This window comes from Loxodonta africana, chromosome 1 (assembly GCF_030014295.1).
Source record: "Loxodonta africana isolate mLoxAfr1 chromosome 1, mLoxAfr1.hap2, whole genome shotgun sequence".
Taxonomy (NCBI): Eukaryota; Metazoa; Chordata; class Mammalia; order Proboscidea; family Elephantidae; genus Loxodonta; species Loxodonta africana.
The window spans coordinates 93704196-93722442 of record NC_087342.1 but is presented as its reverse complement, the minus strand read 5'-3'; the positions used below and the strand labels follow the sequence as shown (position 1 = coordinate 93722442).

At 40.5% G+C, this 18247-nt stretch overlaps 1 protein-coding gene across 1 annotated transcript; it reads right to left on the bottom strand.

The window, feature by feature from the left end:
* Positions 1-12407: 12407 nt before the first annotated feature.
* On the bottom strand, positions 12408-16460 carry LOC100664409 (HLA class II histocompatibility antigen, DQ alpha 1 chain-like). Its single transcript, XM_003421050.3, has 5 exons — positions 16311-16460; positions 14020-14268; positions 13319-13600; positions 12903-13080; positions 12408-12723 (listed from the first exon to the last, which is right to left on the bottom strand). The coding sequence occupies exons 1-4, from the start codon at positions 16390-16392 to the stop codon at positions 12926-12928; spliced, it is 768 nt and encodes a 255-aa protein (XP_003421098.2). The 5' UTR covers positions 16393-16460; the 3' UTR covers positions 12408-12723; positions 12903-12925.
* Between the last annotated feature and the right edge of the window lie 1787 nt (positions 16461-18247).

Genomic DNA, 18247 nt, shown 5'->3' with positions numbered 1-18247 from the left:
CTGATTGGCTGTTCACATCAGATCACAAAATGGGAAGTGGTCACTTAGTGTCTGCCAAACACTGAGAATCATAGCTACCAAGTTGACACATACATTAACCATTACAGTCCACCCCTTGTCAACTTGACATCTATACACTTCTCCTTAAGCTATGCATAATCTCTAAATAAAGACAATCACAGGGTTATACTTGTGCCTAACATGATTCAACTAAAACGTACAACGGAAAACACACTAGCCCCATTTACTTCTTATATTTTATGAGTAATGGGATAAAGGGGTGAAGAAAACAATGATATTTACTATATATACATATCTAGTAGTGGTTATGTGCTACAGCTGCTAACCAAAGGGTCAGCAGTTCAAATCCGCCAGGCGCTCCTTGGAAACTCTGTGGGGCAGTTCTACCCTGTCCTATAGGGTTGCTATGAGTTGGAACTGACTCGATGGCGATGGGTTATACATATCTATGTACACACAAGTATAACAAAACAAGGAAGAAATACTTACAATTACAGTCCCCATTTCTGCAACTAGTCATATGGTGGTAACTGGTATTTAGAACTACTTACTTCCATCACCCATTCCGTATTCCCTTTGCCCTCAACAAGCACCTCAGCTGGTCGTGGTTCTTACTGGTGGGCTGACCCAAACCTTCATTCCTGAAGGATCTGAGCCATTAGTAATCATGTCAGAATTGGGTTGTTGTAGTTTTCCATTGACTTTAACCACAGGGCATGGTAGTACTAAGAGATGCCCTAAGGGATCTCCTATGTTCCAGACATGTCCTTCTTTACCTCCACTATGTAATATCAATCTGACTTCCTCTTGGTAATCAGTATCAATCACACCAGCCAACATGGTAACTTCTTTCTTTGCCTGTTGAGCCAGAGGCATGAGGAACCCAAAGTCACTGAGTGGCATTCTTAACTTTCAATTCAGTGGAATCAGTGTTGTGTCTTCTGGTGGGAACATTTCTTCATTTGGAACTAAGACCTCTAGACCTACAGAGGATAGGGTTGTGGAGACAGGAATCAAAAAATTTATAAGTGGGTGACTAGGGATATTAGTGGTGCCACTCCCATTTCCACTCCATGATTCCTAGGCCCGTGAATCTTGGCTATGGGAGAAACAGCACCATATACTGGACATTGGTTTAGAGCATATACACCTCCTGGAGAACATTGTCCCAGCCCTGCAAGGTATTACCACCTAGTTGGTGCTGTAATTTTTTTCCTTTAAAAGCCCATGCCACAGTTCTATCAAGCCAGCTGCATCAAGATGATGGGGAACATGGTAAAACCAAAGAATTCCATGAGCATGGGTGTATTTCCTTACTTTATTTTCTGTGTTGTGGAAGGCATCTGAATTTTTGTTTGGTGAATTTCCCACTATCTAGCACACAAATACATTACTGATAAGTCTGGAGTCATTGATACTTCTTCCGTGCTAGGTCTAATCAGCATAATGTCATCATTGAGTGGACCAGTGTGACATCTTGAAGAAGTGAAAGGAGAATAAAGTTCCCTGAGTACTAAATTATGACATAGGGCTGGAGAGTTGATATAGCTCTGAGGTAAGACACTGAAGGTTTATTGTTGGCCTTGCTAGCTGAAGAAAAACTGCTCCTGGTAAACCTTCAAAACAGGCATAGAGAAAAAGACATTGGCCAGATCAATAGCTGCATACTGGTACCAGGAGATGTATTAATTTGCTCAAGCAATGAAACCACATCTGAATCAGCAGTTGCAATTGGAATTATCACTTGATTAAGTTTACAATAATCCACTGTCATTCTCCAAGATCCATCTGTTTTTTTTTTGCACAGGCCAGATAGGTGAGTTGAATGGAGACGTGGCAGGAATTACCACCCCTGCATCCTTCAAGTCCTCGTTGATGGCAGTAATCTATGCAGTCCCTCCATGAATAAAGTATTGCTTTTGGTTTACTATCTTCCTGGGTAGTGACAGTTCTAAAGGCTTCCCAGTTGGCTTTTCCTACCATAATAGCCTTTACTCTACATGTCAAGGATTCAATGTGGGGGTTCTGACATTTGCTGAGTATGTCTATTCCAATTATACATTGTAGAACTGGGAAAATCACTACAGGATGGTTTATGGGCCCACTGGACCCACCTTGAGATGAACCTGAGCTAAGAATTAATAACCTGATCTCGATATGCCATTACTCTGACTGGTGGGGCACAGAGGTGTCTCAGGTCTCCTGGAATTAGCGTCAGTTCAGAGCCAATGTCCTGTAATTCCCAAAGGTCTGATTATTTCCTTTTCTCCAATGAATAGTCCCTCTCGTAAAAGGCTGTAGATCCCTTTGGGGAAGGTTGGGAGAAAGATTAGCAGTATAAATGGTTGGCAGTGTAGTGGGATCCTTCTTTAAGGGTACCTAGCCTTCCCTTCATTCAAAGGGTGGTGGGTCTGTAAATTTGCTCAAGTCTGGGAACTGATTGAAGGGCTGTGACTCTCTATTCTGGAGATTCAAGTTAGGCCACAATTCACTTGACCTAGAATTCTTCCGCTTGTACAGATCAAGTAAATATCTGGTAGGTTTTCCATCTATTTCACAGCTGGGACACCATGACTAAGTAGCTAGTGCTACAAGTCCATGTGAGTTAGACTATTCTGATTACTGCTTTGACTGTGCTGTCCATTATGGTAACCACACCCACTTTTTCTTTGGTGATTAAGTGCCACCGCTTGGCCTCTGCCACCCTGGGGTCCAATCAACCCCACTGTAGTTAGGTGTCTTAATTCAGTTAGGGTAATTCCCATTGTAAAATCTGGCCTACATAAAATGGCAATCACGGCTTCAAGGATGCTGTGGCTCCCTTCACAAATTTGTTACTTCCTCTTGTGGTGAAAAGTATGTCCTCTGGGCACTTTCTGGGTGGGTCTGTAGGTCCAACTTCATAAATCTACTCTAACATGCTTGTTTCCCTAAGCCTTTGGACGTCTTCTACAGTACACCAATTCAGTTCTGGCATTTCAACTTAATTTTTTGTAGTACACCTCTTAATCTATGCTTCAGTCAATGAATCTTATAAACTATTAGATTCTTTTCTAACCTCTCAAGCTGAAAATCGAGTGACGAATCTGTGCTTAGTGGGCCTATATCAACAAACTCAGACTGATCCAATGTTATGTTCCTTGAACTGTTATCCCATATACTTAATAGCTATTCCCACACATATTCCCCAGGTTTCTGTATGTATTAGAAAAACCAAACAGCCCTTTTGGAGTGTAGCTGCAGTGCAATAAATTACTTAATATGTCCCTTCTTGCCATAGTCTTTGTAACTTTCACCCAATGATTGTATGGAACTATGGAAGTGATGTGCTTGTGGTCTACTAAGGGGATTGGATTGCTTGATAATAATGCAAATAAGGTGCATGGAACCCTGCAGAGGTGGGACCATGCAAATCAGTTGTATGGAACCCTAACGAGGAAACTGGTCAGTTTTGTCATCTCACTAGTCTTAAAAGAGAGCTAATCCCAGAGAAGAGGGGGACTTCACTACCACCAAGAAAGAAGATCCAGGAGTGGTGCACATCCTTTAGACCTGGTATCCTTGCACTGAGAATATCCTAGACCCAGGAGACAGAAAGAGTGAGTTGTAACACCAGAGACTGTGAGAGAGGACAAGGAGTGGTGGCAGCAGAGGCAGCAGTACCAGGAGACCAGCAAGAGACAGCATGGTGGGCTTCCTACCTCATGGAGTGAGAAATCTGAGCACCTTCAGGCAGCAGGCTTGTGGGCTGAGTGTGGTTCCTCCAGGCACATAGCAAAGCTAGGCTCACCAACCCATGGAGCAAGAGAACTGAGCGCCTTTGGGCCGAGGCTTACTGTCAGAGGGTGGTGCCTCTGAGCATTTCTTTGCAGAGCTAAAAGGCCTTTTCATAAACTTGCCTGAGCAGGGCAGAAGCCAGGCAGCCCAAGAGGCCTGAAAGGCCAACAAACCGAGGGCCAGAGAGGCCTGCCTACGGCACAGCTGAGAAGAGGCTGTACTTATTGAAGAACAGTATCTTGAATGTTCCTGAACCTGAATTGTAACCTGTTACTTCCCTAATAAACCCCATAACTGAATATGGCTGGTGAGCTCTGTATGGTCATGCAATGAATTATCAAACACAGCTGAGAAATAGTGCCATGGGAAGGAAGGTTGGTGTCCAAATTGGTAAAAAGGTTGGAGTGAAGAGGTATGTCTGACCTCTGCCTCATAGGAATCATCCTTAGGGTATTGATCTTGATTCCCCTTCCCCCTTGTGAAGTTAGAGGAGGTCAGATGCCACCAGCACACCATTCTTACAGTAGTGTACCTTCCCATGGGTCACACTTTATACTTCACCTCTTGAGGTTTGCTGGGACTTAAGTCTAGTTACACATCTAGAAGCAAAAATGGGTGGTGGGGGTGGGTCCTGGGTACATTCGTTAATATCTTGAAAGGCATCTGTCTCAGGTGATGCCCCATCACCTCAGGCAATGCCTCAGACAAATCCGTTTCAGACACAGCATGGTTAATCTTATCATATGGGGACCAAAAGGATAATGGTTTTACTGGGGAGGATGGCTTAGCAGAAAAAACTTGAGTAATCTCAGACGGGAGTGACAGGGCTGGTTCTGTTGGCAGGAGTGATTCAAAAGAATTTAGGGGCTTAATGTTCCCAGCTTCCTGATTATCTGCCCATATGTCTGCATCCCAAGATTCAGGATCCTGTTTCTTCCCAGTCAATGCCCTCACTTTAACTTCAGATTCCATTCGAGGCTGAGAATTTAGGTGCCATTTAAATTAAGCCACTCTTAGGATAATATGTGGGTTTGGTGTTTGGCAATATCAGCTCTGTTACTATAAGATATAAAGCTTTCTTTCAGGATGCAAGTGGCAAATTTCAGGTCTTTTAGGCATCACTGGAGCTGTGACTCTGAAGACCTGAGTTCATCCTTTTTTTTCACCACTTTGTCTAGTGATAGCAGGATCAAACAATAAACCTTGCTATACTTTGCAGTTTGTCAGAAATGTTATTACATTTTGTCAGAAGGGTATTACATATACAATCATGCATAGCCTTCCTTGTCACAAATATTTGATCTAATGGTGGTGATATTTTATGTATTTCTACTGCCACTTCATGCCACAGATTGACACCTCATCACTACTGCAATTAGAGTCATTAGTGACTTTAAGTCTAGCCAGACTTGAGAGCCAATTCAGAAAACTCATCCTTAAGGTTTTGTTCCTCTAGAACCACTCTCAGTACCAAATATTAGTTTAGATTCTCTAGAGGAGCAAAATCAGTGACATATATATATATATACACAGAGAGAGAGAGAGAGACGAAGAGGGAGAGGGAGAAGCAGAGGGAGAGGGAGTGGGAGAGGTAGAGGGAGGGGGAGAGATTTGCTTCAAGGAATTGGCTCACACAGTTGTGGGGGCTGTAAGTCCCAAATCTGTGGGTTAGGTGGCAGGCTGCTGGCTTCCTTAGGACCCAAGAACCAAAGGCAAGCAGCAAGTAGAATGCAGGGTCAAAAAAAGAGCAAGATTTGCCAGAACATTCTTTTATATCATGGATGCAGGCCATACCCCCAAGGAAACTCCTCTTCCAACTGATTGGCTGTTCACATCAGATCACAAAATGGGAGGTGTCACATAATGTCTGTCAAAACACTGAGAATCATAGCCTAGCCAAGCTGACACATAACATTAACCATCTCACTCTGGGTGCAGGTGACAGCACACTCCTTCTAAAAGTGCATTTAACAATGTGGATATATCTGTGCCTTACATAAAAAGAAGTTTATAAGAAAGATGTGCTCCAGTGCAGAACATCAGGGCTCTGACTCAGTGATTCTCTCAGGCTAGATTCTCTCATAATTGTAAGATGACTGCAGCAGCTCCAGGTGTCCCATCCTTACCCAATGCAGTCTGGAAACATAGTTAATGAGGATGAAAATCTTCCCCAAAATACATCAGACAGATTCTTCTTTCCCTCATTGGCCAGAATAACATAGTTTGCCTATTATAAAACTCTTTACTGTTAAAGAAATATAATTAATAATGTTCGTGTATGTAAATAAAATTTACCCTGTGGGATAAAGCCAGCCTCTCCTGAAGGATATGGCTAAGTGGAGGACGGGAATACCTTAAAAAAAAAAAGTTCTCACTGAAAGGATGAATGCAAATGATTGGTATGAAGGTGTCAAAAGTGTCTTTCTCAGTGGGAATGGTGCAAAGCCCAAGAATGTAATGGTGTAAGTTACATTTGGAAAATGGTCTTCATTTGTCCTCTCTGCAACTGAGTACAAAGTCTCCAGGCATTCCTGGGGGTTCCAAACAATTTATAGCTCAACTTTCCAGTATTGTCCAGAGTTGGAGAATGAGGAGAATTTTTCTCATCCTAACCATCATTTTATTTCCATTGATTTTCTTTAAAAGAAAATTCAACAGAATTAATACCTATTTTCTCCTAGTTAAAAAATAATTTTATACAGAAGGCCAAATTTCCCTTCCTCCTCCCTCAGTGATGTGGTTCTCTGTCTTCCCCCACACCAATAATTTACTTTTTTTTTTCCAGTTTGGAGTGAAAATCCTGTGTATCTTTATACATCTGCATAGGCAATATATGGATTGTGTGTGTTAAGCATTTATGACAGTCTGTTGGTATTAGTAAGTTGCTTTTGTCAGTGAACAAGGTGATTTGGAGATACTTCCATGATGCCACATATGAAATTACAAATTGTTATTATTATTCTAGGGCTGCACAGTATTCCACTATTGAACACCACGTTTTATTTAGTAATTCATTATGTTTGGAACCATTTTATACGATTCTTCTTTAAGTTACTATTTTACTTTAAAGGTACTTATTTTGTGTTTTCTTCCTCAAATTATGGCCAGTATCTCTTCAACTCCTTCTGCTTTATTCTTCCACTTGCCAAACTGAAGTTATATGGACTTCTATGTTGTCAAAGCTGAAAATATTGACATTCCTCTGTAACAATAATTATCTTCTGGGCTTTTGTCATAGCTTAATTGTTAGAGTTAAAAAAAAAAATAAAAAGAGTTGTTTATAACTTTGTAAATATCACTTACGTAGCCAAGCTCTCTAGGCTAGCCGTGGAGCGGCCATACTAGGATCCCGCTTCGGTGATCTCCTGGGTTTACTTAATCCACTGTTTCTGGATCCCTTGCCTTCCTACTTCTGGGTTAATAACCTCATTTTGCTAAACCATGTCCTTAAGCTACTGCCAGTGAAACTATATGCTCTAGAAAAATTTTACACCTTTTCATGTGTGACAGTTTTTTATTGTCTTCATGCCTTATGGTGATTTTGAACCGCCACCGCCCACTCCTTACTGTAAAAAAATACACCTTCTTAATTCATCTCAACACATTTCTTTCAACCTCCTCTAACCTCCACCAAATCATACCTGGCCTCCATGCCCATGCAACACTCGCTCATGATACCTTGTTGTTTTCCTTTATAAATTCTTCAGAATTTATAATTGTGTTTGATATTTGTATGCTTCTTCCCACTGGAATAAAAATTCCATGCAAACAATACCTTCAAAACATAGTACAGCCCATAACACTGCATACTCAATGAACATTTTACATGCTTGATTAAATCAGTGAATATATTACCAAAGTTTGGGGTTTAGTCCAGCTGATAATAAGACAAGTATTACTTTGCTTTCCTTTGCCATTGTTCCTTGAAGCATATACATTCTTCCGGGTTGCATTTCCGAAATGTTCCTTTAGTCTGGGGAAGAATTGGGCTACTCAGGCTTTCCTAAATGTGATAAAATGAGGAAAACCTTAAAAAGCAAGATAACTTCAAACAGAATGTTTTGCTGCCTTTTTATTTATTTTTTAGTTCTCTTGGAATATTAAAAAAAACTTTATATTATAGAAAATTTTATCTATATACATTAGTACAGAAAATAGGACCACGCACCAACAGCCTGATTCCACAATTATCAATTCCTGGACAATTTTGTAAACACGCCAACTTACTCTCACGCACACACTGGATTATTTTGAAGATAATTCAGACATTACATTATTTCATTCATGAATATTTAAATCTAAAAGATAATGACTTTTTAGAAAAATAACAATGCCATTACCTCACCTAAATTTAGACAAATTATTCCTTAATAGAGCCAGTGTTCAGTTTTCCTGATTTTATCATAAGGGTTTCTTAACAAATGTTTTGTTTGAATATGGATCCAAACAAAGCTTATAATTTCGTTGATATGATTCTTAAGTCTTTTTTTTTTTTCATCTATTTGTAGTTTCCTTGTCTATTTTTTCTTTTTTGATGAAATTGGGTTGTTTGTTTAATTTGTTGTTGATAGGTACCATGGAGTCAATTCTGACTCATGTTAACCCCATGTGACAGAGTAGAAATGCCCCATATATTTCTTAGCTGTAATCTTTATGGGAACAGATTGCCAGGTATTTCTCCCACGGAGCTGCTGGGTGGATTTGAACTGCCAACTTCATGGCTTTCTAATAGAGCTTCCTATATTCTAGATCTTGTTGATTGCATTTCTGTGGTATCATTTAACCTGGGATTTATGCCTTGGGCTTCAGGAAAGAACAATAACTCTAGTTATTAACATTTGTTGATGGCTCACTATGTGTCAGTCTGTGTGCTTTCAAAATCTCTGGTTCATTAGTGTGTGGCATCTACAAAGCTGATATATTCTACATGATTTTCAATTACATAAATTTTATTATATTAAATACTAATAAAGTAATACCTTATATAAAAATCTAAAATGATTCAAATAACTCAAATAATAATTTTTCAAGAAAAAAATAAATAATTAAAAACCTGAGGGCTAATTTCCAACTTTGTTTACTGTAATATCACTTAGTTATAGGTTTTAGCTGGTGAGAAGAAATGCTTGTTCATTCTTAGGATTAATTTTTACTTCTATTTTAAAATTAAATGAAGGCTTAGTGAATGCATTTTTAAATGCAACGCCTTTTAAATTTGCTTTCCTTAGTATTTGCAGGGGACAGGGACCTGAGTAGTGCAGCATTAGTGTATTCCTGGGGTTTTTGGCCATAATGCCACTCAACATGACCCTTATGTTATCATAGCACCCACGCATGTGTGCATGCAAGCACATACACACAGGCGTGCACGCACTCTCTTACCTCCAAAATACAGGGCTCTTGTCTCCAGAATCACTGAAGTTTAGATAAAATTTATTCAAATTTCTGTTGCAAAAACTTCCCAGCATGTTTGTGCATTTTCAGGTGACCTTTATTTTTATGATAGCCTGTAATTTAGATTCTCTGCTTTTGTTAATTCCTAGTGTAATTATTCTTTTACTTCTACCTTGCAGTTACTTCCTTGTGTCATTCTCCTTGAATCTTTTGACCCTCTTCCCAGAGTAAGCATGCATAAAGATCTATTGTGTATAACAAACTTTGACTAAAAATTTTTGGGTCTAAGGAGGGGACATACCTATGTTAGAAAGTCATAACCCACAGTCAAGAATTATACATTCTTGCCCTAGAGTTCTTTTGGTAAACCCTTCACCAATGATATGTTTCTGACCACTATTACCCACCTATTCTCTTCTTCTAACTCAATCTCAGCCTCTCTCATTCTGGAGAGAAAAAAAAAATCCTGCAAGTGTCATGTGACAAGAAATTCACCCGTAGTTTCACACTGCCAAAAAAAAAAGCCCATTGCAGTTGAGTGGATTCTGACTCAGAGCAACTCTACGGGAGAGAGTAGAACTGCCCCATAGAGTTTCCAAGGAGCACCTGGTGATTCGAACTGCCAACCTTTTGGTTAGCAGCCATAGCACTTAACCATTACACCACCAGGGTTTCCCAATTCACACTAGCATGTCCCAAATCAATGAAGGGCTCAGAAAAACATCAGCATCTTTCATGCAATATGATCCAGTTTTCTTAGAAAGTAATTAAGAGTCGTAACTAGCAAAGCTTTCTTATGTATTTGCATACTACATGTAAGGCACTACTATATACCAAGATTATTCAAATCTTATCAATATCTTTTCAAGGGCAGTATTATTATTCCCACTTTATATAAAATGGGTGAGGAAAATAAGGTCCAGAACTGTCAAAAATTTTATCCATGTTGTAAAGTTTATAATACTAGCTATAAAACGCTGAGGCCTGGATTTGGATTTAGGTCTCTTTTCACCAATCTATACTGTACCCTGGTGGTGCGCTGGCTAAGAGCTCAGCCTGCTAACCAAAAGGTCGGCAGTTTGAATCCACCAGCCACTCCTTGGAAACCCAATGGGGCGGTTCTACTCCATTCTATAGGGTGACTATGAATCAGAATCGACTTGACAGCAATGCGTTTGGTTTTGGTTTTTTTTTTTTTTTGGCTTTATACTGTACCTATTATTCTGGTAATGGTTTATGCTTTCTCACAATTACTTCTTGAGGTCACCGATACAGATGGCATGGAGAATGACAGTATCAGATTTTACAGTTATTCCAAAATACCATCCTAGATGCAATGCATGGGCTCAGTAGTTGCAGAGTAGAAAGACTGAGGCAACATGCTGAAATAATTTCAACACATACACTCTCAAGAGTGAGGTCTTGGACTCAGAAGAGCAGAGAATTTCCTCTGCAAGTTTCTACTAGAACACAGTGAATCCAGTGGAGTATGCAGCACCCCACAACTGCTGCTGTGTTATCTCAACTGTGATGTCCCTCTTAAAATTTGTTTCTCATAGGTTCATGCCTTTTTCAGCCTGAAGGGGCGAGGAGTAGGGGGCTGAGGGTAGTGGGGTATTTTGCTGCTCCCCAGTGTACACGAGGATGTGGAGGGGGATTCAGTAAGCCTAATTTAGATTACACAGGGATATCTATGTGGTTACCTAGGATGGTGTCATCTAGGAAGTGAGGTGAACTACACCTCTGCCTAGGATTCCTAAATATGCCTGTGGTTTCTATTCCATCCCTTTTTCACTATTATGAACACCAAGGGCAAAGTATTTGGTCCTTCTCAAACACATCATTGTCTTATTCTAATGCTCTCCTGACTTCCATTTCTTTACCTGCCTAGAGAATTTTTATCTCCTCCAGAAAAGGGAGGGAAGAGGAAGCCTCTACTATCATGGTCCATTCTTCACAAATTTAAAAAATTTTAGGGGCAAATTCAGACTTTGGGTACTTTTGAGATTCGAAGTTCCTTTTTTCCTAATTTATTTCTCTGTCATAACTTTAAAAAGTTTTTCTTAAATAACTACAGACTTATTTCTTTGTGTTTGTATTTCTGCTGTAACAAGCCTACACTGAGAATTGTTAGGTGCTATCGGGTCAATTTTAAACTTATAGTGACCTCGTATGGCAGAGTAGAACTGCTCCATAGGGTTTCCTAGGCTGTAATCTTTATGGGAGCAGATCAACTAGTCTTTCTCCTGTGGGGCTACTAGAGGAGTTTCAACTGCCAAACTTTCAGTTAGCGGCCCAATACTTAACCATTGTACCACCAGGACCAAAAATCAAAACCCCAGTGCTGTCGAGTCGATTCCAACTCAAAGCGACCGTATAGGACAGAGTAGAACTGCCCCATAGCGTTTCCAAGGAGCACGTGGCAGATTTGAACTGCCGACCCTTTGGTTAGCAGCTGTAGCACTTAACCACTACACCACCAGGGTTTCCTCACCACTAGGACAGAGGGTATATATTCCTTTCACTGATACCTGAATTGGAGGGAGTAAGTGGCAATGGCCAAGTGTGGAAACAACAGGAAGAGAAAAATATTAACCTGTGCTGAGTTGTCTAAAAATTCTTAGACCATACTTGGTGTCTTAGTTTCCTAATACTGCTGCAACAGAAATACCACAAATAGGTGGCTTTAAAGGGGTAAATTTATTTTCTCACAGTTCAGAAGCCTAGAAGTCTGAATTCAAGGTGTCAGCTCTAGGGGAAAGCTCTTCATCAGCTCTTGGGGAAGAACCTTGTCTCTTTAAACTTCTGTATCCTCAATGCTCCTTGATTCCTTGGTGATCCTCACGTGGCATCTTTCTTCCCAAGTTTGTGCTTAATGTATCTGTGTCTATGTTGCTTTTATATCTCAGAAGCGATTAGGTTTAAGATTCATCCTATACTGGTATGAACTTAGCCGTTTGGTTAATTATTTTATATTAGATTGTATTATGGAAAATGATGACATTATATTAGATCCACAGATATAGGGCTGAGGATTCCAGCACATATTTTGGAGGACACGATCCAATTCATAATACTTGGTTGCTCCTGTATGACTGGACATGAAACATGAAATGGCAAATGAGATTAAAGGATCCTGAAATATAAGGATCTCCCATTCGTAGCCATGATCCTAGTCAGCCTTGAGATAAAACAGAGGCACAAATGCAATAAAAGACTTATAATGGGAAATTTATTGCTTCCATGGAGATATTGAATCAGGGTCACTAAGGGATTAGGCATTTAGGTGGAATATCCCAGGGATTCCCATGGTAGGTAACAACTGAGAAAAGAAAAAAATCAAGATATGGTGGTGGAGGGTGGAATTCAGAGGGGCATGTGAGCTCTGAGGGGATTCAGCACCTTAAGTCCCAGAAAAGAAGTGAGAGGAGGAGCCTTAGGAGAGAGAAGGAATATGATGAACTTGGCCAGAAAATAGTGCTAGGTCACGTAGCAAGTCTCCTCTTCTGTTCTCGTAGATGGACATTGTACCTGCAACAGGAGATACATGAAATTGAGGGTACAGGGGAGGGGGGGCTCCTGTGCCCTCGTAATGCCATTTTTCCAAATCCTCCTACAACTTTTCAACCACTTTACTGTCCCCAGAGTTCTCTTACAGCTTTCTTTCCTCCTGTACTGGGGCTCCAGCTTTAACAAATCTGAACCCTTACCTTTCTTTCTTGTAGGGTGCTGCTCACAAGGTCCCTTGGTGTCTGGAGACACTTCCTGAGCGTAGGCCTCGGATGATGAGGATGGTGCCCACCACGATGCCCACGAGGCCCACGACCAATCCCAAGGCACAGACCACAGTCTCAGTCAGCTCTGTCATAGGGGTTGGAATCTCAGGTTCTGTGAAAGTGAAGTTGTTGAGGTCAGAATACAGAGTAGGTTTATGTGCATGTGTATGGAGCAGTATGAGGGGTATATTTGCAAGGACTTGGGGCACTAGGCTCAGGGAGGAGAGTAAAGTCTGTCATTCAAAACCTTGAAGTGTGGGAAACAAGTTTTGGGTCATGAGACTTAGGGGCTGAAAGGCAGGATGTTCTGGACTTAACAGAGACCAAAATTGGGTGGAGTTCATACATACCCCAGTGCTTCAAAAGAGGCTTTTCCAGGCCCCAGTGGTCCACCTTGCAGTCATAAACGTCATCAGCAGAAGGGAGGAAGGTGAGGTAACTGATCTTGGAGAAGGAGTGATCATCCTTGGGGAGGAAGTTGGTCTCAGCAACACCTTCTGTGACTACGTGCCCATTGCTCAACCATGTGATCTTGATTACAGGAGGAAAGATGTTGTCCACAAAACAGATGAGGAGGTTGGGCTGTCCCAGCGTCACGGGAGACTTGGGAAACACAGTCACTTCAGGAACCTCTGTGGTGAGGACATGGCACTGGTATGAATTGCTAATAGCATTGCATCTTGGGGGAGCCCTCCCACCAATATTTCTCCACCTGAAAGTGGAAGGGTTTTTGTTTCCCTTTGGCTTGGGAATCACTGTGTACTGCCTGCACTTTATCCCTGTACCTTCTTTAAGCTAGGAGGTCTATGGGACCCATCCTAGAAGGAGGCAAGGAATGCATGATGGCAGTAAGGGCCCTTGTATTACATGGGAATGTGAGAAGGGTGATGATGAGGTTTCAGCAATTACCATGAGAAGAAGTGGGAACTCCTTGTAAAGGAGAGAGTTCTATAGCATGGTGAGATGGGTATCTATCTCTAAGGAAGAATGAAGTGAGACTTGGTGTGGAGGGATAGATTCAATAAAGAGATACGGGATGGTGTATGCATACCTTTGGTAGCAGCAGTAGAGTTGGAACGTTTAATCAAGATGTCCAAGTTGTGTTTTAGCACAGCTATGTTCCTCAGTCCACCTTGTGGGTCAAAACTTTCAAATTTGCTAAACATAGGTAGTCGCCACACAGTCTCCTTCTTCTCCAGGTCCACGTAGAACAGCTCATCTCCATCAAATTCATGGGTGTATTGGCCACTGGGACCATAAGACTGGTAGATGTTTGTGCCATAGCAGCCAACATGGTCAGCTGGAGTGAGAGTGAGGAGTAGGAAAGTGGCAGACAGAGGGAGAAAGAGCCTTATTTTAAAAAAAGTAACAGAAGAGGCTCACTTTTAAATATTGTGGGCTTCACCTTTGGCCCAATACCTGGACAAAATTCCCATCGCCAGCCTCCTCTACCTTAGGATCAGCAGTAGTTAGATTAGAATGCAGTTTTTCTTTCCCATTGTGGGGTATGCTCCACAAGGGCAGCATTTCGCATACCTTATTTATTGCTACACCTTGAATGCCTAGCTGAGTACCTGGCAGTGTTAGGCATATGGTAAATATCCTAATTGAATAAATGAGGGAATGAACAAGTTATCACAGAATTTAAATTTTCTTCCCCAGAGATTCATTTACTTCATAAATTTTCTCTCTCACTTAATTCCTTAATACTTGATGATAGTATACTTTCCTTCCTGGTAGGAATTGAACTGTGTCCCCCTATAAGTTATGTTATAGCCCTAACCCCTGTGTTAGTGAATATGACCCTGTTTAGAAAAAAGGTTTTGCAAGATGTTATCAGTTAAATTAATGAGATCGTACCACAGTAGGGTGAGTCCTAATCCCAATCCCTTCTGAGTGGTGTCTTATAAAAGAGAGAACAGACACAGAGATAGGAGCACACACAAGGGAGAAGGTGCCACATGTGAATCCAGCTACAAACCAAGGAACACCAAGAAATGCCCAGGGCCACCAAAAGCTGAAATAGACAAGGAACTATCTTCCCCAAGAGCCCATAGAGAGACAGCTTGGCTCTGTTGACACCCTAAATTCAGACTCCTAGCCTCCAAAATTGTAAGAAAATAAATTTCTGTTCTTTAAAGGCACTCGCTTGAGGTATTTTTTTAAGGCGGCCCTAGAAAAGGGCTAAGACAGTTCACCTCTCTACTGCACTGACCACAGAGCAGGACATTTTCAACAAAGAGACCAAAAGGACCAAAAAATTAATCTGGGCTTGTCCATTTTTTCCCTTTATAGGACTTTATTGGGTAGGGTATAAAAAAGAAAAACCACTGCTGTCGAGTCGATTCCAATTCACTGTGACCCCATAGGCTTTAAATCTCTGCAGAAACAGACTGCCACATCTTTCTTCCAGGGAGCTGTTGGTGGTTTCGAACCACTGAACTTTCAGTTAGTAGTCAATCACTTTAACTACTGTGCCACCAGGGCAGGTTGGTAATTTGAGAATAATACAATTTAATTCACCAAATTTTCATCATAAATTTCTCAATTTTAAAATAAAAAATATTCCCTGCTTTATTAAATGAAAAATTGTGAAACTACACTTGTAGTACTTTAAAAATTAAGAATAAACATTGATATTTTTATGTCTTCATTATTTCAAAGCATTATTTAACTATTTGTTACGTAGGAAATAACAAGTGTGACATGACACGTACACAGTAACTGACTTTGAGTGAAGACTAATAGGGTAAAATGACTTGTCTAAGAGCATTCAGGCTGATTGGACTTGTTTACTGGTGCCAGTTCCCATCATGGAAATGTATGCAAACAATGAAAAGATTGCTCTTCCTTATGTATAGCATAGATAATTCTTGGGTCTTTTTACCCCAAGATATACTACAGGAAAAATGTATTAAAAAAGAAAAAAACTTTTAAAGTTGTTCAGAGAAATTTGGGAGTAATAGATGTAAATTTTTAATGACAAAAAGTAATTAATTTCTGGAAACATCTCTAATCTTTGAGGCAATCATGAATGAATGCCATAGAGACCTCCAGAATGTTTTCATTGAATCCAGTGCTAGAAATGAAATAAAGACCTTGATGAACCCTGCAACAACACAAGTAGTGGAGAGAGTGGGTTGAGCCTACGGTTTTCTGAAGGCGGAACAATCATAATATTTAGATTTTCTTACTACTGAGAACACCCTTGGGAAATTTTGATTTTTTCTAGCCAGTCTTTATCTCTTTTTTCCCCTTTTCTAGCCAGTCTTTGTCTCTTTTTTCCCCTTCAATTCCTTGTTTTCCAATTCCATTCCCCACATTCCTCAGTTGTGCACTCACCCACAATGTCTTCACCTCCACAGTTGCTCATCATGGTAGTCAGGACAAAGACCCCCAGAGTCAGAGCTTCATTTAGGATCATCCTCTTCTCGAGGTAGTCTCTGTAGTTGCTGTCCAGAGTTGTGGAGCAATGGTGAGAACTAAGCCTAGAAGAGAATCTAAAGACACTTAAACCAAAACCTGCTTCATCAGGCTTAGCCAATCAGAAACATGCCCTGTGGTGACACCTCAGTTGCCAGTGGAAGAGTTTGTTTTAAGAGGCCAAGAAGGAGATTGAGAAATCCCCTGTTTCTGATACAGTCTCCACTCTGAGTGGACCTGAGGGAATTTTCTGTGAATGGAGGGAGTGCACTGAATCAAAACCTTCTCACTCTTAGGATCATGGGAAAAACATGTTTACTTCTGCTAGTGGCAAGACAGTTGGAATGTCTGAGCAGCTTCATGGGTAGATGAGGTCATCACTAATATGGTGTCCTTGAGGATTTTCCATGTTATAATCTCCAGGAATTCTTCTCTGAGTTGATTCGCCTCCCTTCTAGTCCCCACCCTCCTCCTTGCCCTACATATGTGGATTAGCTGTCTTTCTTTTTGCTTCCAGAGTGCATGTGGAATTCTTTAAGTTTGAGTTGATCCAGTTTCCAAGTGGATCTTTACTGTCGGTTGCCAAGAAATACCTTTTCTACTTATATAAATACAGTTAAATAAGCTCTTTTCTCATGCTTTCAAGAGCCCCAGATATTTGTACTCAGGACAATAAAAGGAGTTATAACGCCATGCAGTACTTCCTGTAACAACTACATGTCCTTTGCCTCATCCAGATTTTTTCTCTGTCTCGAATGTTTTTTTATACTGTGTGTTTTGGGGCTGTCTGTCTTTGTTCAGAGGAAATTTGAGGATATTGACTGAATTAAGGAAAGCTCTGAATGGCTCAATTACTCTGTGATCTTTTTGTTTTTAATTTAAGAATGTCAAGTTAAACGTTGAGGGTAGAATGAGGGGGAATTTCTGTGATTTGTAAAATTGGTTTCCTTCATTTCAAATACTGGATCTTTACATATTCTTTATCTTGCCACATTAAAAATTTGGAAATCTTTGGAGAATTAGGAAGTGAGGTAAAGTAAAAAAGAGTCATTAGAGGGAGATACTTCCTTCCCTCCCCACCCACCAGGAATCTCTTTTCTGTATTTTATGGAAGCCCTAAGTTAGTAGGGGTTCCATTTAGAATTAACCACCCTACCCATTAGATTCTAAATGGAACCTCCGCTAACTTAGGGCTTTCATAAAATACAGAAAAGAGATTCTTGGGAGGAGGGGAGGTCTCCCTCTAATGACTCTGTTCTACTTTTTTTTTTTTTTTTTTAGAATTAACCAGCCTACCCAGTAGATCCCCTACTGGGGATAAATGGAGAAAAGATTTAAGTTGTCAAGGATTTCATTTTACTTGGATCCAAAATCAACACCCATGGGAACAGCAGTTAAAAAATCAAAAGACGCATTACATTGGGCAAATTTGCTGCAAAAAACCTCTTTAAAGTTTTGAAAAGTAAAGATGTCACCTTGAAGACTAAGGTGTGCCTGACCCAAGCCATGGTGTTTTCAGTCACCTCATAATCATGTGAAAGCTGGACAATGAATAAGGAAGACCAAAGAAGAATTGATGCCTTTGAACTGTGGTGTTTGGTGAAGAATATTGACTATACCATGGACTGCCAAAAGAACAAACAAATCTGTCATGGAAGAAGTACAACCGGAGTGGTCCTTAGAGGCAAGGATGGAGAGACTATGTCTCCCATATTTTGGACATGTTATCAAGAGAGATCAGTCCCTGGAGAAGAACATTATGCTTGGTAAAGTAGAGGGTCAGTGAAAAAGAGGAAGACCCTCAACAAGATGGATTGACACAGTGGTTGCAACAATAGGCTCAAGCATAACAAAGA

Excerpts from the sequence above, each read along its gene's own strand:
- LOC100664409 (XM_003421050.3), bottom strand. The coding sequence starts at position 16,392 with ATGATCCTAAATGAAGCTCTGACTCTGGGGGTCTTTGTCCTGACTACC. Across the intron at positions 14,269-16,310 it reads TGGAGGTGAAGACATTGTGG|CTGACCATGTTGGCTGCTAT; the intron begins GTGAGTGCACAA and ends CTCTCACTCCAG. Across the intron at positions 13,601-14,019 it reads CTCTACTGCTGCTACCAAAG|AGGTTCCTGAAGTGACTGTG; the intron begins GTATGCATACAC and ends TCCTCACCACAG.